At 49.2% G+C, this 23737-nt stretch overlaps 1 protein-coding gene across 1 annotated transcript in view; it reads right to left on the bottom strand.

The window, feature by feature from the left end:
• Nucleotides 1-23737, bottom strand: part of BAIAP2L1 (BAR/IMD domain containing adaptor protein 2 like 1) — a 586052-nt gene that overhangs the window by 168197 nt on the left and 394118 nt on the right. Inside the window, exon 8 of the mRNA XM_085629004.1 lies at nucleotides 252-419. Within this exon, the coding sequence (XP_085485130.1) occupies nucleotides 252-419 (168 nt within the window). The remainder of the gene's footprint in view (nucleotides 1-251; nucleotides 420-23737) is intronic.

Genomic DNA, 23737 nt, shown 5'->3' with positions numbered 1-23737 from the left:
ATTTAGCAACAGCAGTGGCAGTTTCAGTGGTTTGTTACTTATCCCTAGAACATTTAATAAAAACAGCATCAACCAGAATCTTCATTTTCAAACACTTGAAGTGAGATCTACAGATAAATGCGGAGGCAAACCATAGTACCAACTACACGCTTTTCCGTTTTAATCCATTATAACTATTCTGAGATTAATATTAAATGTGAACTTTAATCCACAGAAGAGAAACACATATACAATAGTAAAGCAGTAAATACCAGCTTGTTTCTTCCCACAATGGGGGAGGGCTGTGGAGTTCCCGAAATTGGAGTAGTACTTGGAGTCTTCAATTCATGTACCATACCAACAACTGTTTCTGGTACTTTTGTAGCATCACTACATGTGTCCTGCCACTGTGACAACTTGTCATTAAGCAATTCTGCAGCCTGAAAAACATTTCATTGTTTAATGTTGAAACCATATCAAACATGTCAAACTTGTCACACAGACGTTGAAAGAAAAAGGACTAAGTTCTATTATTGACATATTAGCTGAATTTAAAACGCGTACTTTGTGCTATTTTATAGAAGTTTCATTGCTTCTAGGGTCCTATTTCAACATGGCCTTAAGCAAATCTAAACTCTCAAACATGTGAACATGGCTATAGAGAGTGACATAACAATATCTGACTTAGCACAATTTATAAATATCAATTAATCATGCCATCCATCCCAGGCAAATGATTTGCAAGGAACATATAACTTCTATAACCTTGTAAGCACACTTTGGGCAATTTAATAGACACAGTGTTTAGCATTTGATAAACATAACTGTATGCCACAAGATCCATTAAGGAAGTGGCTCCATTAATGGCTACAGGAACTAAAGGGCCAGCTAGTGAATGTACAATAAGAGCCATGTGAAGAAAAGAATGAGGAAGAAAGCATCATTTCGAATAATTGCTGTAAACATTCAACCCAAAAGCAATCACCAATGGCAGGCAGGCTTTGTCAAGATAGAGTACAATCTTGTTAATAATATCAAATATATAAGCAACCTAAAGAACAAGTTACTTACCTTCGGTAACGCTTTTTCTGGTGGATACAGTATCTGCCTGTGGATTCCTCACCTTGTGAATATCCCCTGCGCCAGCAACATACGGAAACTTTTGTAGCAGTCCACGCCGATGGGGTCGAAGACGACGTGACAGAGACACGTCTCCGCTCGCGACTCCGCTGACGTCACCGGCTCCATAAGAAGATCTTGTCGGCGTGATGACGTCAGTTCCGCCCTTTTTTCCCGTGCCTTCGAGGCACACGGACGGACTGACAGCAATATATACACAGTATACACAGTACGTAATATACAAGCAACACACACAGTGTGGAGAATAAATAGAAAGGCAAAAGAAACAACACACTGCCTTTGACAGTAATAAATATAACTTGAAACACCATCATATACTAAAGGTATACAAGGGTGGACAACGGGGAGGCGGGTGGGTAAGTGAGGAATCCACAGGCAGATACTGTATCCACCAGAAAAAGTGTTACCGAAGGTAAGTAACTTGTTCTTCTGATGGATACATCTGCCAGTGGATTCCTCACCTTGTGAATAGATTCCCACAGTAGTCCCACTCCCGGAGGAGGGTGTCCACCCTTCTATACCAGAAAGTCCTGAAGGACGGAACGAGCAAAGTGTCCGTCCCTCCTCACCTCGGTTTCCAAGCAATAATGTTTTGCAAAGGTGTGAAGGGAGGCCCGAGTTGCCGCCCTACAAATGCCCTCCACAGGAACCCCCCTAGACAAAGCAGAAGTGGAAGACTTTGCTCTAGTGGAATGAGCCCTTAAACCCTCTGGAGGTTCCTTACCAGCCAGGGAGTAGCATATCTTGATGCACAAGACAATCCATCTGGAAAGGGTGCGCTTGTGCAACGCTCGACCTTTCCTGCAGCCAACAAAGCCCACGAAGAGCTGGTCATCAACTCTGAAGTCTTTTGTCCTGTCCAGGTAGAAGCTCACCGCCCTCTTATGGTCCAAGCGGTGAAGTCTCTCCTCCTCCTTGGAAGGGTGAGGGGGAGGATAGAAGGTAGGAAGGGTAATGGACTGCCCCAGATGGAAGGGAGTTACCACCTTAGGCAGAAATGCAGCCCTCGTCCTGAGTACCATTCTTTCAGCATGAATGGTCAAAAACGGGGGTTTTGAACTTGGAGCTTGAAGCTCACTTACCCTCCTTGCCGATGTGATTGCAATGAGAAAAACCGTCTTAAAAGACAACAGTCTCAAGGGATACTTGTGTAAGGGCTCGAAGGGAGAACCCATAAGATAAGTCAAGACAAGGTTTAAGTTCCATCGAGGCACAATAAAGGGAGCAGGAGGAAACCTGTTAGTGAGGCCCTTAAGAAAACGAAGAACAATAGGTGATTTGAATAATGACGGCTGATCCGGCAAGCAAAGGAAAGCCGACAAAGCCGATAAGTATCCTTTTACAGTAGCCACAGCAAAGCCTTGCTGAGCAAGAGAAAGGGCAAACTGTAGAATGTTAGATAGACGAGCCTTCAAAGGATCAATTGACTTCTCTCCACACCAAAGTACAAATTTAGACCACCTATAGGGGATGCTACCGAGGGGATTAGCGTGAAAGCAGCTGAAAAATACATGGGGCATAAACAAGATTCTTATGAATTAAGTGAGAGGATTGGGCACTTCTTGGCTGTCAGAACTAGGCAAAGAACTGCTATGACAGATATTAAGGAAATTCAGGATAGCCAGGGGAATTTGGTTTCAGATCCCGAGCTTATCCGGGAGGTTTTTCGGGAATTCTACACTAAATTGTATACTGGTGAGGAAGGGAATATTTTAGCAGAGGTTGAGGTGGATAACTATCTACGAGATGTCCTAGCTCCCTCTTTGTCGGTACAACACAAAGCTGGGCTTGATGCTCCTTTCCATCTGGATGAGTTTAAGAACGCAATCAAGTGTCTCCCCTCAGGGAAGGCGGCGGGGCCAGACCAAATTCCAGTAGAATTTTATAAAGTCTTCCAAGACAGCTTAGGGGTGGATATGTTTAATATTATGCTATTAACACAGCAAGGAGGCTCACCTCCTGAGTCTTGGGGAGCAGCGGATATTATAGTCATCCAAAAAAAAGGCAAGCCTCCGACACTCCCGGGCTCGTATAGACCCATTACTCTTATGAATGCCGATATTAAACTCTACTCAAAAATGCTGGCAACTAGGTTGGCAGGCGATATAGAGCAGTTAGTAAGCGCATCCCAGCACGGCTTCATACCAGGAAAGGGAACTACCCAGCACGTTAGGACACTTATAACGGTGTTTGACGCCGCGGAATCCCTGGGTGACCCGGCAGCAGCACTGCTGCTGGATGCCGAGAAGGCTTTTGACAGGGTTGCCTGGGGATTCCTGTGGGCAGTTTTGAGATGGAGTGGTATTGGGGAAGGTTTTATAACAGCCGTCCGAGCTCTATACCATTGCCCAACAGCTAAAATTAGGGTAAATAGAGGATTCTCAGAAGCAATTGCAATTTCTAGGGGGACGAGACAAGGCTGCCCTTCATCTCCATTGCTTTTCGCGTTGTTTTTGGAACCTTTTTTGCGGAAACTGGACAGAAATAGAGAGATTCTACCAATGGTTTTAAACGGTCGGTCAATTAAAATCTTGGCGTACGCAGACGACGTTGCGATACTTACTCCGAATCCAGGCTTAGCTATTACAGAGATCGAAAGGGAGGCTAATAAGTTTGGAAAAATATCAGGCTACAAGCTAAATAGATCTAAGACGCAGATAGTTCTGAACGCAGCCATTTTGTACACTGACTCCAGGGTGACCACCTCGGCGATATACCTAGGGATAGCAATATCTGCAAAATTAGACACTCTTGTAGAGAATAATATAGCTCCCCTCCTTGAGAATGTAAAATCAGATCTAAATAGGATTAATAATTTACACCTTTCTTTAGTAGGTCGTACCAACGTGTTAAAAATGAGTATATTGCCGAAATTCCTGTATTTATTTAGAACAATTCCGTTAATCTTTGAAACAAAATGGTTTAATATGTTGGAGGGTATCCTTAACAAGTTTATATGGGCACATGGGAAAACGCGTAGGGCATATAAATTTATGACATTGGCGAGAGACAGGGGGGGGTGGGGAGCCCCGGATTTTAGACTATACTATCTGGCAACTGCCCTTCAATATATGCAAGGATTAATTGGAGGAGGGGGGATGCTTCAAAGAGTAACGACCGAATCTACCGACATATACGCAATTTTGTTAGGACAAGATGCAGAAAATTGTTTGCTATGTTCCACTGAGTATGGGTATCTCAGAAGGAAGCAATTCAAGACGTTAAATGCGGCCCTATATGTATGGAATGCTTTTATGAGGAAGATGGGTCTTGGGCGGTATAATAGGTATCTTAAACTATATAAAAACAAATCGCTCCCCTCAGAAATTTTTTCTGATACAGTAATGGCAGAATGGAACAGAAAAGGTGTTAACCAAGCAGGGGATCTAATAGGGGATGGGGGATTGGTGCAGTTTGAGGTATTGGTAAACAAGTTTAAGTTGAGCAGGAGAGATTTTTTTAAGTACCTACAACTAAGAAGCTTTTTGGGACAGAAAAGTGGTGGCTCAGCAGGATATAATAGAAATGACTTTCTAGAGATTTTAACTACGGGCGGCCACCATGGTATCAGGTCAGCTTACGCAATACTAGCTCAAACTAAAGTGGACGACCTAGAAAAACATAAGCGTAAGTGGGCAGAGAAGTTGGGAGGAGAAATGGAGGAGTTTCAGGAGTCATTGGACTTGGGGTCTAATATTTTATGCTCTGGCCCCCTACAATCACAACATTATAAGACTCTGTTTTCCCTATATCATACGCCTGCTAGAATTGCTAAATGGGGGGGTACAACTGGGATACATTGCCCTCGATGCAGCACATTAGACGCTGACTTAATTCATATGCTGGCCACTTGCCCACAACTATATACTCTAATCAGGGATATCAAAGCTTTTTTTAACAATACTCTAGGCCTACAGATATCCATGTCACCATTATGTATTCTGCTAGGAATAGATTGTGATGGTAACAGAAATATAGAGAGGGAATTTATTTTTGTGGCAATGGCAGTGTATAGATTAATTCTAGCCAGGGCTTGGTTGGACAAATCCCCTCCGTCTATGCATGTATGGCTAGCAAATTTAATATCTATATTTAATTTAGAAAAACCTATCTATGCAAGGAAAGGGAGAGTGGGGAGAGCTCTAGGCATAAGAATTTGGGGGCCCTTAGCGCGGTGGAGAGTTGGAGTAGGGTAAACTGTTAACTAGGTAATCTGACAAACCTGGTTACTTGGAAAAATTTGACTTTGGGATTGACGAGAGCTATATTGGTATATTAGTCTGTTTACATGATACTTGGTCTTTCTATTTTTCTTAATTGTCTTCTTGTTTTTGAAATTTACTTGAAAGACTAGGTTGCGAAAATGAATAAACGAATGTATTATATGTATTAAATGTGCACTGTTGAAAGTACAAAATAAAAAAATATTTAAAATAAAAAAGGAATATATAAATTTGGTGGAATGACGTCTGGCAGACAAAATTACATCTACCACATCAGGTGGGAGAGAAAAAGAATTCAGGTTGCCCCGTTCCATCTCTAGGCATGAAGGTGTAAGCTCTGGAGGTGGGGGTGAAGAACCTGCCCCTCCGACTGCGAGAGCAGGTCTGCCCTCAGAGGGAGACGGAGCGGAGGGCACGAGGAGAGGTGGAGAAGATCTGAATACCACACCCTTCTTGGCCAATCCGGGGCGATCAATATGACTTAGGCCCGGTCTTGGCGAATCTTCCTCAGAACCCGAGGAATCAAGGGTATGGGAGCAAACGCGTAAAGGAGTCGAGAGCTCCAACTCAACTGAAACGCGTCCCCCAACGCTTCCTGCATCAGATACTGGAGAATGACGGGCAGTGAGCATCCTCGTGAGTGGCGAACAAGTCCACCCGAGGAGTTCCCCACATTCGAAAGATGTGACGAACCACCTCCGGATGGAGCCTCCACTCGTGGTCGGCGGAGAACTGCCGACTGAGACTGTCCGCACGTACATTTAGATCCCCGGCCAGATGATTTGCCATCAGACAAATCTGATGGTCCTGAGCCCAGGAACATAGACGCAGAGCCTCTCTGCAGAGACAAAGAGACCCCACTCCTCCCTGTTTGTTGACATACCACATCGCGGTAGTGTCCGTCAGGACTTGAACAGATTGACCGGGAAGGGAGGAAGGCCTTGAGGGCCAAACGAATCGCCCGCAATTCCAGAAGGTTGATGTGAAGCAACCTTTCCTCTGAAGACTAAAGACCCTTGATCTCCAGATCCCCCAGAGAAGCATCCCACCCTAACGTGGATGCATCCGTAATCACCGTGGCCACCGATGGAGGTAGATGAAAGGGCTTTCCTTGAGACAGATTGCCCTCCACGCTCCACAAAGACAGATCCGCCGCAGCTTCTCTGGAGATCCTCACAAACTCCCTGAGATCTCCCTTGTGCTGATACCACTGCCTGCGGAGGCACCACTGGAGCGCCCTCATGTGCCAGCGTGCATGGTTGACCAACAGAATGCAGGAAGCAAACAGGCCGAGCAGGCGAAGGACTTTAGGAACTGGAACGACCGCTCCATTGCAAAACAAAGGAATCATTTCCTGTATGTCGAGAATCCTTTGAGGAGGAGGGAATGCTCGACACACAGTAGTGTCCAGTACCGCACCTATGAACAGGTTGCGCTGAGAGGGCACCAGGTGAGATTTGGGCACGTTTATCGAGAAACCCAATTTGTACAACAGCTGAGTTGTATCCTGCAGATGATGTAGCACCTTCTCTGGCAACTCCGCTTTTATCAGCCAGTCGTCCAGATAGGGGAAAACCGAGATCCCTGACCTTCTGAGATGGGCTGCCACCACTGCCATCACCTTCGTGAAGACTCGGGGTGCAGTAGTAAGACCAAACGGAAGGACCGCAAACTGATAATGTTGCGATCCTACCGTAAACCGGAGATACTTCCTGTGCGACTTCAGGATGGGGATGTGGAAATACGCATCCTGCAAGTCGATCGACACCATCCAGTCCTCCTGATTCAGCGCTTGAAGAACCTGAGCAAGGGTGAGCATCTTGAACTTCTCTTGCTTTAGAAAAAGATTCAAGATTCTGAGGTCCAGTATCAGACGCAATCTGCCGTCCTTTTTCGGAATCAGGAAATACCGGGAGTAGCATCCCTGACCCCTCTCCTGCTCTGGAACCACCTCTATCGCACCTTTTTGAAACAACTCCAGGACTTCCTCCTGCAGGAGAAGACGGTGGTCCTCCGAGCAAGCCCCTTGACAAGGAGGGTAATTTGGAGGGAATTCCCGAAAGGGAAGGGCGTACCCATTTTCTACAAGATCCAGAACCCAGAGATCTGTAGTTACAGATTCCCAATCTTGTAGAAAATGGGTAAGCCGGCCCCCCAAAGGACCAGCATGATCCAGAATGGCGGATCTAGGGCTGCTTTGCGGTGGTGGGAGGGGCTGAGGAGGAGGAAGAGGAGGAGGAGAGTTGACGGCCACGTGAGCGATTCCTGATTCTACCTCTGTAACCTTTGGATACAGAGCTTTGCTGCTGTTGCTGCTGCTGCTGCTGCTGGGTCTGTCTGTAAGAACGAAAGGATGCCCTTCCGAAGCCTCTGTATCTTTTAAAAGACCCCCTTGACTGGGATCGAAGGCCCAAAGACCTAGCGGTAGCCTTGCTCTCCTTAAAGCGTTCAAGAGTAGCATCTGCCTTCTTACCAAACAAACCAGATCCATCAAATAGCAGGTCCAACAAAGTCGACTGTACATCCTGGGAGAACTCAGAAGACTTCAGCCACGCACTCCTCCTAGTGGCAACAGAAGACCCCATGACTCTCGCTACCGAGTCTGCCGTGTCCAGCCCACTTTGTATCACTTGGCGTGCTACCGCCTGGGCATCAGTCAAAACTTCATTGAAGCCGACTCTATCCTCCTCAGAAAGCTTTGGTGCCAATTTCTTCGCCAAGTCCATGAGCGCATGGATATAGCGTCCCAACAAGCAAGTTGCATTCGTCGACTTAAGGGCCATGCTGGCCGATGAAAAGACCTTCTTGGCCGACTGGTCTCTCTTTTTAGCTTCTCTGTCCCCTGGAACCTGAAGGAAAGCACCCTTGGATTTACCTGAGCAAGCCGCCTGAACCACCAGGTTCTCAGGCGATGGGTGCACGTTAAAAGCTCAGGATCCCCTGGAGCAGCCCTATACCTTCTTGCGACCGTCTTAGAGACTGCAGGAGCAGAAAAAGGCTTACGCCATACCTCCATTACAGGGTCAACAATGGCCTCATTAAAGGGCAACAAAGGCTCCGAAACTGTAGTGGGCGAATGCAGCACCTCAGAATATTTGATCTGAACTCCGTAGTTAGCAACTGAAGATCTAGCAGCTCCGCAGCCTTCCTGATGACCGCATGATACGGAGCCACATCTTTTGAGGGTTCATCTGAAGGTGGAGTGATTTCCCACTCAGGAGACAAATCCAGTCCACTAGCCTCCTTAAGCTCCTCATACACCTCATCAGACTCAACCAGCTCTCCATCTTCAGCTTCCTCCAAAAGGTACCTCCTTTCATCCACCACTCTCTGTGCTTCCCTTCTGGATCGAATCCGCACAAGCGGCGTCGGCGGCGCCATGTTCGAATCCGACGGCACCGACATCGAACGTGGATGCGCAGGAGCAGCCGGCGTCGAACGAGGTCGAGCCGGCGACGATGGAAGCGGCATCGACGTCCTCGGCACCGGTAGATGCCAAGACGGCGTCGCTGGAAAAAACGGCATGAAAGGGGCCTGCGGATAGACTTGCGGCAGCCCCAAATTAAACACCATTGGACCCATCGGACCCGCGGGTGCACCAGTGGTGTACATGGCTCTAGCGAATACCCCGTACATATCATTTAAATAATGCGAGGGGTCCTGACCTGGTCCAGGGAACGCAGGGTAATGGTCAGGCATCACCGGACTCGGGCCAACCGGCGCCGACGGTGGAATAAGCGGTGTCGCAGACTCACCCGGGACTTGAAGATCCTCAACCGGGGCCAGAGACGGAGCCGGAGATTAAACCGGAACCGGGGATGGAACCGGCGCCAGGGATGGCATCGGAACCAGAGATGTAGCCGGCGAAGTCACTAGAGAAGAAGGACCAGGAGAATCCGGGACAGGTGAAGGAGACACGGATTCCTTTCGGCGTCGAGCCGGCACTTTGACTTTGGAGCCGAACTCTTATCAGAGTGATGATGAGAAGAATGCCTCCTCTTCTTCTTATGCTTCTTGGTTCGCAAAGCATGCCCCGAAGTCGACTTCGACGCCGACCTCGATCGTGACCTCGATCCTGACTTCCTTCTTCCTCTCTTTTCCTTTTTCATGTTAGCGATGAAAAGCTTTGCCTCCCTTTCTTTTAGAGCTTTGGAGCTCATCTTGCGGCAGCAAGAGCAACCATCCACATCGTGGTCGGATGAGAGACACCAAACACAGTCGTCATGTGGATCTGTGATCGACATGTGTTTGCCACATTCCCGACAGGGCTTGAAACCCGACTTCTTCGTCGACATCTTTTTCGAAGAGAAACAGGGAAACCCAGAAGAAAAACAAAGTAACAGTAAAGCTACCAACAGCAATTCCCGAAATCCGTTGGCGTCGACGGCACGGAAAAAAAGGGCGGAACTGACGTCATCACGCCGATGTGGTCTTCTTATGGAGCCGGTGACGTCAGCGGAGTCGCGAGCGGAGCCGTGTCTCTGTGACGTCGTCTTCGACCCCATCGGCGTGGACTGCTACAAAAGTTTCCGAATGTTGCTGGCGCAGGGGATATTCACAAGGTGAGGAATCCACTGGCAGATGTATCCATCAGAATGTATCATACATTATCATAAAAACTAAGGAAATCTTTGATGAATAGTGCAATTCATGTTTGAATTCGTTGGCTACGATTGAGAAAATAAAATTATTGTACCACACTTATTATATTTGGTGTCCATATCACCATTTCAATTTACAGAATCATTTTTGGGAAAACCTCACTGCTTATCAACATTTATTTGGAATAACAATGTCTAAGAATAGCTATTGAAAAATTCAAAACTTTAAAGAACGATGTAGGTTTACCAGACTACATTTCCAGTTCCTACAAAACATATCTACCACTGGAAAAAATTATCCATCACCTACATTTTCCCAGCAACCATATGTACATTACTCCATTACCACCCTTCGCCCACTAACACCACAGCCATTTTGCTGTTCAGACTGGACTATTCAAACACCTCGTATAAAGGCCTCCTTTTACCCTCACATGCAAGCTTAAATGCATCCAAAATAAAAGCTGAATACTGAATCTAAAAAGAAAATTCACCATTTAAGCCTGACTTACATATACTCTGCTAGCTACTTGTCAAATCCAGGCTGACGTTCAAGAGTTAATTCTGCTAGCTGCCTGTCCAATCCAGGCTGACGTTCAAGAGTTAATTCATCGGGGGCGTGGCCAGCAGCATGGCTGAAGCCGCGTCTGCTCAGAGCTCCGGCAGCCCACATAATATCCTGCTCATAATCCTGCTCTTCAGTCGCCATCGAGCATATCTGAGCGATGCCCCAGCTAGAGGGAAACATACAGCAATAAAAAGGCTGCTGAGATCCAGATAAGGGCTCGGGAGATGCCCGAAAGCGAAAAAGCATCAGGGCGGATGCAGTACCAGCAGGCACGTGACGTCCCTGGGCCGAAAGAGAACAGAAGTGGAGGAGTGAACGCGGGGGGGGGGTGAGGGGGGGTCGATGTCTAGAGGGTCTCTCCCCCATCAGGTGAACCCCACAAATCGTGGGGGTACCAGGGTACCAGAGAGTCCCGCCAGTGGGCTGGGGGCTTGAGAAACACAAAGGTCCTGCTGATCCGAACACCGAAGAGAGTGGCGGAGTCTACAGTAGGCCACGCAGGTGACCGGTGCTGCGCGGCCGAACGAAATCCAGTCCTGCTGCGCTCTGAGGAAGACACCACTGTTGTGGGAGGCGGGCACGGTGGAGGAGACCGAAGAGGCGACCCATACCGCGCTGGGTGGAATCCAGTCCGAGGCCGGAGCTCCAACTTGTCTGGGGCCTGTCGAGAGAGGCTGGCCTGGTAGGAGCAGAGGTCCCGGTTGGCCTCTGAATACAGGAAACAGAGAAAGAGGCCAGACTGGACACCTGGGATCCAAGACATACGGAGCGGCAGACAAGGAAGACCTCTTCTACATCCTTAACTCCTTCGCTGCTAGGCCTTTTCCCCCCTGTGTTAAGCCTTTTGTGGGCTATTTGTGGTAGTTCTCGCTTAGGCCCCTGAAACTTTTTGACCACATAAGGTATCCACGCCAAATTTGCGTCCTTTTCTTCCAACATCCTGGGGATTCTAAAGGTACCCAGGGTTTGTGGATTCCCGTGGAGGGGACCCAGAAATTGGCCAAAATACAGCTACATTTTGGTTTTTGGGAGAAAAATGGCAAACAATGGCAAAAAAGTGCTGCAAATGAAAGCATCTGGTTTTTTTCCTACAAATGGTATGTGGGGCTGAAATCACCATTTTCCCAGCTTTTTGGGAATGACAGACTTCTGTCATAAAACCCAATTTTTTAACAGAGTTTTGGCATTTTTCTGGGACATAGCCTATTTTTGCTATTTTTTGTGCTTTTAACCTCCTTGGATCCTGGAAAGCTATACATTTCTTAAAAGTAGACAAAATTCTGAATTCAGCAAGGGGTCATTTGTGTAGATCCTTCAAGGTTTCTTTATAGAAACTAACAGTTAAATATAGGAAAAATTTAATATTAGTTGAGAAAAAACAGCCTTTTGTGTCAACGTTTTCACCTGTAACTTCCTATAATTATGACAGCTCTTTGAAAGCAATATACCGTTACATCCGCTGGACCTTACTGGTTGTGGGGATATATATGACTTGTAGGTTCACCAATAACCCGACGAACCCAGAGCCAAAAACTGAGCAGCGACTTGCAATGGTTTTTTATTATGTGCCGGGTATATAGCAATTATTCTGGGAAAATGTATACATGGAAAAATCGGTATGGAAGACACCTATGTATTTCTGAAATGGGAACAAAATATAGAGTTTAGAAACAGTAGATACTTGCACATTTCCGAAATTGGGAATACTCATACTAGCATGAGATTATCAATCATTTTTCAAAATTACTTCTTTTTTACACATTGTCTTTCATTTGGAAGGCAGAAATGCATCGAAAGTCAATAGGTAATAACAGTTGCTTTACAAATCTGAATTACCCTAAGTCTCCCGATAAAAATGGTACCTCACTTGTGTGGGTAGGCATAGTGCCCACCACAGGAAACGGCTCAAAGTGAACACACCACATTTTCACAATGAAAAATTACCCTTTTATTGCAAAGTGCCTAGCTGTAGTTTTTTAACCCTAGCTCTGACGGCACCTAAGGAAACCCAACAAACCTGTACATTTTTGAAAACTAGACACCCAGGGAAATCCAGGATGGGGTGACTTGACTGGCTCTCACCAGGTTCTGTTACCCAGAATCCCTTGCAAACCTAAAAAAATGTCCAAAAAAAACATTATCCTCACATTTCTGTGGTGTAAAGTTCTGGAAAATGCGTGGATCCACAAATTTTCACCCACCCCGCGGGATTCCAGGGATTCCTGACGCGGGTACTTGGGCCTCCCACACGAGTGAGGCACCATTTTTATCGGGAGACCTGGGGCAACGCTGGGTGGTAGGAAATTTGTGTCAGCCCGGTGATGCCACAACTTTCCCACACAAAAATGTGCGGAAAAAGTGATTTTTTTTCAGCTAAATTTGAGGTGTGCAGGGGATTCTGGGTAAGAAAATGTTGGGGGATCCACGCAAGCCATACCTCCCTCAAATTCCCCGGGTGTCTAGTGTAGGAGAGTAGGGTCTGCTTTCTATGTTAACCCCCACTTTTTGCTTTTGCTTCACTGGTTTTCGACTTAGATGTGGCTGTGGGCCTGCTAATCAGACCCACAGCCCAGCTGTTCTCTCTCTAAACTAATACTATGTACTTTAGGTGCAAAACCCAATTGGATAGGATCACCTTATTGGCCCCTGTACAGTGTACCTTAGGTACCCAGGGCATAGGTGTACCCTAGGCCTACCAGGGGCTGCAGCATGTATTATGCCACCCCTGGCCTGGCCTTCCAATCAGACACAACTGGCTGATCACTCAGCTGGGGCAATGTCGTGTAATCACCCCTTGCTTAGGTGTAGTATTCCTATACCTACCTTATATATAGACACATGTGTACCTATCAGCCACTCCTATGGCAGGCCTTAACAATCCTGGAGGCAGAGTGCTTGGTGACATGTGAGATGGTGCTCTAGCATGAGCTGAGCCTGTCTGCAGCTTTCGGAACCATGTCCTTATAGCTGTTCTATGATATAGCCTACCATATACTCTTAAAGTGCCTTATAATCTTAAACGGTTATGGTAACTATAGTTTGGCTTTATCGAAACATGTCGTGTAAGGTGTCTAACACTTTGGAATAATACCCCCATACCATTTCTGACAATGAGGATATTATTCCCCCCTTCTAGAGGGAGAAGACATGTTAAAACCTACTTACCCGGTTAAAGTTAACCAGAGCCCCAGCATCACAAAATGGATGCTGCTGCCACAGACACAAGTCTGACCTCCTGCTGCTGGGAGTCCTTCCAGCGAGGGAGGCTTGGACAATAGGTGTCCTGCCTTGGGAGGTGCGGGCACCACCCTAGACAGGATTTAGTGTATTGGGGCAGGGAGGGTTGAATGAAACGAGACACTGCCTGGGGCACGCAAGGTGTCCCATGCCTAGTCCAGTTCAAACCGGCGCTGGGGCACTCCAGCCCCAGCTCTGGCGCGAAACTGGACAAAGGAAAGGGGGTGTAGCCACTCCCCTTCCTGGTCCCACCCATAGGAGGGACCTTGCAGGTAGCCCAGCCCACTAGCCCAGTATATTAGTAGCTAGTTGGGCCCTGCTAAATTAGATTAACCTGAATCTGCAACTTGAACAGAAACTCTGGACCTTCGACATTCGACCTCAGGAAGAAGACTGAAGAAATCTCCCTTGTGGCCAAGGAGTGACCACCCTGGGCAACCAGGCACCATCCAGCGACCGCTGCTTGCTTTGCGACTGAATCCTACGAGGGACGACTGCAGAGACTGACCAGCGCCGAGACTTCCAGACACCTCTGACCCAGATCCACATCTCCAGCGAAGCTGAGACCCGTGGAGGCGACGAGGGACGTGGGACCAGCGACTTGGGAAAAGTGGCTAGTAACTGACTAGCACGACTTCCGAGGCTCCCTCGAGGCTGTGCTTGGGGAATTGAGAAGCCCCATTCCCGAGCACCATCTGCAAAGAAGACCAGCTCCCCACACTTCACGTGTTCTGCGTGGGGCCCTTCTGCACCTGTGTTGCTCGACGTGTTGTCCAGTTGCTGGCCCGTTGGCTAGTAACCTCTGCGACGACGAACCTTTAATTTCACCTTGCTGGTCCGGCTCCTCCAGACTGGCACCCGCTCCACTGTGAAAGAGAAGCACCCCAGACCTTCCTGGTCTGCACCAGAAGCAAGTCCTCCATCCTGCGTGGGTTCCGCTTGCCAAGGCTTGTTGGGTCCTGACTCGACTTCGACGCCGCTGACTGCAAGAGCCTTCGTGGGACAGCTCACCTCCTGGTCCTGGTCGTCCTAGACGTCTCCTGGTACCCGTGGCTGCTGCGACAAGCTTCACCTCTTCACCTGCATCTTCACGACATCGCCTGGTTCCTTCCCGGCTCCTGGCTGGTGACCTAGACTCTGTCCCTTCTGCTTGCAGGTTCCTTCCTTCTCGATCCCCACCTTGGGATCCACCGGACACTCTTCACTGACTGCCTGTCAGCAACTTTCCTTCAGGCATCCATAGAAGTCCACGACGAAACCCGACGCAAGTTCACACCTATGCACCCGCAGCCCGTGGGCTAGATAACTTGAGTACTCCGGTGCTCACAAGGGTAGTGACTATCCTAGGGTCTAGTTTCCGAGTCTCGACTTTCTAGCTATACCAGAAGTGTCCTAAAACTGTTAAATTCTAACTACTAGTAATTCTATCGAATTTTACGCATTACGCGTGAGTGTTTCCACTCTGCACCTGAATCCCGTGGGCCTCCCACTTCCTAACCTTTGGTAGTGTAGTGTAGCCCCAGCGATACCCTAGGCCCAGGCCTATCCTGTGTTCGTGACAGTGGTCCTTATACCACTTACTTAGTATATGGTTTGAGCGGCCCCTAGGGCTTAACTGTATTACTTACCTGTGTGATTTAATGTATGCATAAATAAGACTGTGTTGTACTTACCTCGAATCTCATAAAGAGTGCTGAGGGTTTGACTAGAATAAATACATTCTATTTTTATATATATCTGTTGTGGTGTCCTTTCATTTGGTATTCAAGGGGTTACATATGGTATAACAGCTGGCTTCACATGCCACTCTGAGTTTAGCCGAAGACTGCTCTTGTCCATGCTACCACTAGGATAGCTGGTCTATAAGGTTGACTTTACAACCAATCACCATAAGGGTTGTTTGGACTGATACAAGGTGTACACTAGAATTAGTGACATCATATATCAGGCCAACTTCTCACATCTAGTTTTCAGAAATGTGTGGGTTTGCTATGTTTGCCTAGATGGCCGCCGAGTACGGGGCCAAAAACTCATGGGACCCCCCTTGCAAAAACCAGGTTGGTTTGTGTTAGGTAATTTTGATGTTGCCTGACTAGGTTTTGGGCCCTTGCCTGTTGCGGGTACTTGAGCCACCCACGCGAGTGAGGTACCATTTTTATTGGGAGACCTGGGGGAATGCTGTGTAGAAGGAAATTTGTGGATCCACGCAGATTCCAGAACTTTCCTGCAACAGAAATGTGAGGAAAATGTGTTTTTTAAAACATTTTTTTAGGTTTGCAAGGGATTCTGGGTAGCAGAACCTGGTGAGAGCCAGACAAGTCACCCCATCCTGGATTCCCCTTGGTGTCTAGTTTAAAAAAATGTACAGGCTTGCTAGGTTTCCCTAAGTGCCAGCTGCGTTAGGGCACAAAATCCACAGGTAGGCATATTGCTAAAAAAAAAGTCGAAGCCTAGTGGGATTTCTGCCGCCCTGGGGGGGAATCAGGGGAGGGGGGTTCGCCCTGATATGCCACCAAGGGGGGCAGAAAGACTGTGGCTATTTTTTGTGGGGGTGGGGGCATTGGTTTGACCATTTTGGGCAGCCCCTACGCATAAAAAAAGCCTGCGTAATCGCTGGCGCCTAGTGGGCTTTCTGCCCCCCCCAGGGGGAAGATCAGGGGGTCACTGCCCCCATCTGCCATCCCAGGGGGCAGAAAGTCTGGAATTTCTCTGGGGGTGGGGGTATTGTCATGCCCATTTTGGGCAGCCCCTACCCCTACATGAATAAAACAAAAAAATACCCCGGTTCTAGTGGGTTTTCTGCCCGCCCCCCCTCCCCAGATTGGGGGTTTCAGCTCCCATCTGCCGGGGGGGAGGGAGGTGGGGGGGCAGAAAGACTGTCATTTTTGTGCGGGGGGGGTGATAGGGGCATTGGTGTGCCCATTTCGGGCAGCCCAACCCCTAAATACAATTGTGCAAAAACAAATCCCTGGCGTTTAGTGGGCTTTCTGCCCCCCCGGGGGGGGGGGCAGAAAGGCTGTAATGGTGACAGGGGTGAGGGGATTGGCATGCCCGTTTCAGGCAGCCCCCACCCTAAAAATAATTGCGCCAAAAAAAATCCCTGGCGTCAAGTGGGCTTTCTGCCCCCGAAGGGGCAGATTAGGGGCCAATGCCCCATCTGCAAAGGCTGTAATGGAGGCAGGGGTGTGGGGGCATTGGCGTGCCCGTTTCGGGCAGCCCGCACCCTAAAAACAATTGTGCAAAAAAAAATCCCTGGCGTTTAGTGGGCTGTAATGATTGCGGGTGGGGCATGGGCATGCCCGTTTTGGGCAGTCCCCACCCTTATTTTTATATCCTAAAATAAAAACCCTGGTGTCTAGTGGGCTTTTTGCCCCCCCCCCCCCGGGGGGGGCAGATTGGGGTCTACTGCCCCTATCTGCCCCCAAGGGGGGGCAAAAAGACTAAATTGGGCCAAATTTAAATGGGGAGGAGCAAAGGCCCTTGACCAAGGTGCCGCCCCCTCCTCCCTGGTGTCTAGTGGATGGCTCCCAGGCAGGGATCCACTTGGGAGGGGTACCATTGGAAAGGGGAGGTTCTCCCCTTTCCAACGATACCTCTCCCGTTTTTCTACGTGCTCAGGAGACTGAGATAGCCTCCTGAGCATGTAGAAAGGGAAACTGAAATGAGCCTCTTGGCTCATTTCAGTTTCACTGAAATGACATCAGCGCAACTAGAGCCAAATTTCAGGGGGGGCTAAGAAAAAATTTCGGGGGGACTGAATCTTTAAGCAATAGGCAGTGTGGAGCTGCAGGGGCTCTGAGAAGGGGTGAAACAACAGCGAGGCCTCATTAACATGCAAATGGTCTTTTTAAGACCTGTGAAGTGCTCGGGTGCGGCTGTATTTGTGCCCGGGAAGCGGTCTCATCCCGGGCAGCCACACACGACGGCAGGGCGGGGGGGCTGAAGCCCTTTGAGTCCAATGGGTGTTACGCGCCTGCATCAGCGCGACGCGCGCGCCGATCGTCATTTTAGGGAAACCAGGGGGGGGGGGCCTCGGCAGCTGGGGAAGCTCCTGAGGCTCTTAGGGTGTAGAGGGAATCCCTCTGGTGCCCGTACCAGAGGGATTTCCGGGGCCATGTGTTATGACGGCCAGGAGCCGTCATGAGCACAAGTCCACCGTGTCTCATGACGGCTCCCGGCCGTCATGAGCACAGGAGGGATTAAAAATGGCGGCGCGTGGGGTGCACTGAGAGGACCGCAGGTTCCCGGCATAGCTGCCAAGGTTTAAAATTGCTATGTGTGACATTTTCACAATTTCAGTATAATTATGAGTGACATTTTAACGACTATGAGTGACACTTTCTTGCGAACAAAATCAAGTCACAATCCAAGGTGAACAAGACCGGGCGAAGTTTAACTTTAATCCAAATAGGAAATCTGGTAGCCTGTAAGCGGTATGTACATACCTGCGGTTTGTGTACTTATGAATGACATTCTACTGCCCAATGAGAGACAAAAAGAATATGGTCCATTTTAACACCAGTAAAAGCAAATCAGAAGTAGCCTGACCCACTCAGTGCATATTAACTCCATCGACAGGATCAGAAACAGTGACAGGATCAGACACAGCCAGGGCTTCTCAATGTGTTGGAACTCTGCACACCTCCAGCAGATCTACCCCTGCTCAATGCACTCTAACCGCCATACTTCCATCAGAGCCACCCCAGCCAGCTGAATTCCATTCTAGCTCCATTTGTATCCATCATAACTCATGTGGCCCTGCCCAGTCTATTCCAGACCATTTAACCCTCAACAGAACCATCCTGGCCCTGCGTTGCTAGCTGGCAGTTCTTTTTTTGTGTGACTGACTAGTACTTTGTCGCAGCACAAAAATCACCCAGCTGGCACTTTCTCCTCTATTCAGTGCACATTTAAAACAGGAAACATATGAGTAAAGCACTTTGAATGTGTTGCAGCGCTGCTTCGGTGGTCTGTGACTAATAAAGTAAAGTAGTCAAAGGCAGAAAATCAGTGTTAAAAATTAATATGGACTATTTGTATAGAGTCCTGTTTATCATTGTAGGAACCTGGGGTCACCAGGCCCTATAGGCGGTAGCGTGGCGCGAGCCGGTCGGGCAACCAGAGGGCTATGTGTTAAGCAACCATACACCACACGCTTCTCATGGGCTAGAGTCACACACAATAAGGGACGCCACACCGTTTAAATTATGTAAACACTTCAAGTTTATCCAAGTATAGCTGGTCAGTTGCAGTTCAGGAAATAACAAGACAATACATGAATCACAATACCATCGTTCAGTACATGCGACACTCTTGGTGATATCTATGCAGTGCCTAACCTCGATTCTAGCGCTGTGCGCGCTTACGTAAAGTCTTTCCCTGAACCGGCCGTCTAACTAAGCGTAATACTTGTAAGGGGAAACATTGGGTTCACTAACATGGCGCCTGTCGAACTGAGCGCTCCTCGTGACCACTGGCCCCTAGTACTGTGAAGCAAGGCATATAAAACACAGAGCTACGCGCAATTAGTTGCATGTGGAAACGTTGGCGTAGAACAGTTATCACAACGCGTTACTCATAATCAGTTGCATATCATTACCTTCGAGCAGAGCATATAACACAATGCGCTACTCGCATTCCTGGGCATGTAATTACGTTCGAGCAGAGCATATAACACAATGCGCTACTCGCATTCCTGGGCATGTAATTACGTTCGAGCAGAGCATATAACACAGTGCGCTACTCGCATTCCTTGGCAGGTAATTACTTTCGAGCAGAGCATACAACACAGTGCGCTACTCGCATTCCTTGTCATGTAATCTACTTCGAGCAGAGCATGTAACACAGTGCGCTACTCGCATTCCTTGTCATGTAATCTACTTCGAGCAGAGCATATAACACAGTGCGCTACTCGCATTCCTTGTCTCTCCGGCTGGGGAAGCAGGGTCGGTGGCGTGAAGCGCCACACGAGGGTAATGTCAGTCAGTTCTTTGGGCGGCTTCCAGCGGGGAGGATGACCGGACTTGCGGAGCGGGTCCCTATGCTTCGGTGCAGTTCACAGAGCACCGCGCTCAGTATTACCGAAGGGGGGACACGGACAGGATCCCTCGGCGGGGTCTCTCCGTCGCGCAGGCAGGGGAGGGGACTCCCACGGAGGGGACAACCCGGGCCAAGTGCGGTGTGGTTTCCAGACCAGCAGGGGGCGCACCAGGGGGGATCTCGGCCTCCGGGCTTACCTCCGTCTCGGCGTCAGCAGGCGTCCGTCCTCACGACGTTGGGGGAACTCGGCCCCGACCTTGCGCACCTCCTCACACGGCTGCGACGGCAGCGACGGGGCCCCGGGCTTCTCCTGGGCCTCGCGACACAGCAGGGCACTCCTCCAGGGCCTCACGACACAGCAGGGCACTTCTCCAGGCCTCCAGGCCGCGGCGGTGAGTGTGCTGGCTTCGTCGTCGCAGGGGGGGGGGCTCAAATTAAGGATGGGGATATGGTGCTCAGCGGAGCACGCTGCCGGGGGTCCCAGACCAGGGCAGGGAGCGCGGGGGTCACAGCGCTAGTACCTGGTCGATCCCCGGTGACTTGGCAATCGGCTTAGCATTTAGTTTGATAGGTCAGCCTGGACACGCAGTCTCAGCTCTGGCATTCAAGGCTTGCAGCTCGCTCTTGTCATGCAGTCTCAGTTCTTAAAGTTAGGTTTCAGTTCTCAGTTGACAGATGAAGTCTTTTGGCGCAGATGTATCTGGCGCCCTTAAGGGGTTCTGTTACAGGGGTAGGGATGGAGAGGGCGACTAGGTCCTTCCTAGTCAGGTTGTCAGAGAGTCTCTGGGTCCTCCTACTACTGGGCAAGATCAGTGGGATTCACAGGGCACCTCACTCACTTAAGAGGCAGTACCTAAATCCTGTCACTCTCAGAGGCATAAGTCCCTGGCTAGGCCCTACCGCCTACACTCCTGGTGGATTCTTCCAGCTCTGCTTCACCCCAATGGCCAACTCACCACACAAGATTCCCTCCCACTCTTAAGTAGCCCTAGGTCAGGTGACCTCTAGCCAAGGCGGCAAAAGTAAAACCCCACCTCCCTTATAGAAGGTTCCAGCTTCTTCCAGGAGCTTCCCCACTCTAACTATGGGACAAAAAGGCGGGCTGGTATCGCAACATTGTTGTGGGTCCCAGCCAGCTCCTGGCAGCTAGGGTGCTACTATGAAAAACGACCACCCTGCAGTAGCAGGGGTCTGTGGCAGCCATCTTGGGAGAAGGGAGCACCTGCACCTTAACACTGCCTGGCAATGAAAAGGCGCCCGGAGACCTAGTCCAACATAAAAATGAGGGTGGAAAAAATGAGGCACGATACAAAAATAGAAGGGGAGACCACCCTAGGGCTGACAGGTCCAACAATCATGTCTAGGGTTTTACGGAATCTTCAAACATAAACAAAGTGCCGGTAAGAATCAAAGTAGTCAGTAAGCCTGCCAGGGGGAACTTCGCCGGTGGAGATGTAAAAAGTAGCATAAATCTAAGCATTGTCTGGGCGACATCTTCTGAAGAATAGCAAGATTCTCCTGCGGGGTCCAGTAGTTCTGTGATATACATTCAAACTCCCACTCCATTATTTATTGAGCGGGGCTGCAAGAGTCTTCCTGCCCGCTCTAAGACTATCTGCCTCTCCGAATTGTGTGCGGTAGCCTCCCTCTGCAGGAACCACTCTTGATGATTTGGAAGATTATCGCATTAGTGCGCTAGATGTTGCATGTTTGCTGTGTCAAAGTAGTGAGTTTCAAGCTTATAATACAGCTCACGCTCCAGTGTGTGGAGGTGCGTGCCCAAGTCATGGACTGTTTAGATATACATATTCCTCAAATATACACCTTAAAGGCCTCACAGAGCACTCCAGAAGACTCCACAGTGTTACCATTATGTGTGAAGTAATCAGCACTGGCCCTGCGTAGCTCGGTATTAAAGGGAGGATATCGGGATGCATTTTGGGGGAGTCTCTACATGAAGCTGTCCTGTGATCAGGTGCACCAACTGCAGAGTTAAGATAAATCGGCGTGTGAACCGACAACCTTCGGACTAAGTGCTCGACATTTGTAGTGCGCATGCAGACATCCCTGTAGTAAGCCAGTAGTCTGTTCATGCTCATGCTTCATGAGAAGATGTCACGCAGGTGCCCTCTCTGTTGCTTTGGGGTGGCTAATTCGCCAGATGTCGACTAAGTCATGGTGAGTTAGGAGGGAGTGCAGTGGCACTGCGGCGATGGGTGTGTGGTCTTCAGTTGGACTGTGATTTGTCAGCATGGAGATCTAAAATAACATAAGTCGCTCACCCATAACACTGTCGAGTGACCAACGGGGAGACTATTGTTTGCAATATTGTGACAAAAAAGTCAGGGGAGTTAACATTTGGGCCACATACACATACAATGGTGACCTACTGACATAGGAGAAAGTGGAACACGTACACAAGAATCACATACTTACCTGCCCTTCTTGTCAGACAGGATGAAGGAAAAGTGCTGCTGGGTCACTTGCCGTGCCTTGCCCCAATGCTTCCCCCAAAGCAAAAGCAGACCTCTCAGAAGGTCAAGTTCGTAGGTAGCCAGTGGCGCGGCTAGGCATCAATCACCAGGCCTGGCCTCGCGGCAGCAAAGTACAGGTGTTGGTGGTGGCCCCGCCTCACCACAGGTCACCGTGCTGCAGAGCGTCACCAGACCCCACACAACACTGTTCCCTCAAATAGTGTGCAGGGTGGTCAAACAGCAACAGCCAGGTAGGAGCAGGTTACACAGGCCTCGGCCCGCAGGCCTCGCTGCTGCCAGCAATTGTCAGCGGCGAAGAGGGAGCAGCTTTAAGGTGTCCGCTCCACTGAGGAGTATATCCGGGAAGAGGCCGCTGCTCCACTCCCCTGCAAATCGGGCTCCCGTGCACAGTGTCAGGTCCGCACACGGCTGCACCAAAATCGCGGAGCAGGTCACTGCCCATGCTGCCACTGAGGGCCACTCACCAGTACTCCTAGTCGATGGCGACACACAGCATGGCAGCCGCTACAGCCGGCCGGATCACTCGCAGTCTCCTCTCCAACTTACTCTGGCCCGCCCGGCAGTATTGAAATTGGGGTCAGGGGAGGGAAAAGAAAACAGCTAATAGCAGTGCACACAGCGGCCTCGGTTAGCCCAGTGCGACCTGCCAGTAGCAACCAGCGCAAAGCTCCAAGAGCCAATGTAATAATTGAATTTGCAAATCTGCGCACAAAACACTAGCCAGCTGCCACTGACTTTCCTCCACAAACTTCCCAGACCTGCTCTGGCAGCAGGATGTGACGTCCCCCTGCGGCGGCAGCCAGAAGCACACAACCTGATTGGGCCAGATGCTGCGCGGGCATTCACAGCCACACATTGTAGCAGTGTGAGTGTGAACCTTCACACTGCTAGTAGCCTTAATAGCTCAACTGCAAGCCTGCGAGAGCAGCAGGGCACGGCGCGCAACTACACAGTTTTAACAGCCAGGCAGCAATTCAGTGACAGCTGACATTGTGCGTGACAATGCATTCCAGTGCGGTAATGCGGAGTAAAACACTGAAATGTGTTAGTCTAATGCCTGATGCGTGATACTTGGCAAGACTGCTCAGGGGAGGCCTGCCTAGGCTGGAGGTGCTGAAACGAAACAACAAGAAGTGGTGAGAAAGGAAGGAGAGGTGCCCAGACTGAGAATTAACCGCCCTCCCCCTTATTTGCTGGACAAAAATGCAACGCCACAGGAAAAGCCAAAGGACACCCGGAGTACATAAACTGATCGATAAAGCAGTGGGTGAACCACATTTCGGACGGGGACTTATCAGTGAGGGGGGTTCCCCCCCGCCTGTCCACTGGGAATAGACTTGAAAAAGGAAAATACAGTGGTTGCGAGGGTCCCCCAACTTGAGTTGCTCCTCGTACACAGAGTGGGTCACGGAAATAGGTCATTACACCACAGGGTATAGCTAGGGGACAGACTAA

This window comes from Triturus cristatus, chromosome 10 (assembly GCF_964204655.1).
Source record: "Triturus cristatus chromosome 10, aTriCri1.1, whole genome shotgun sequence".
Classification (NCBI taxonomy): Eukaryota; Metazoa; Chordata; class Amphibia; order Caudata; family Salamandridae; genus Triturus; species Triturus cristatus.
Note: the sequence above shows the minus strand (reverse complement) of the source record. Positions and strands in the feature narration are given on the sequence as shown.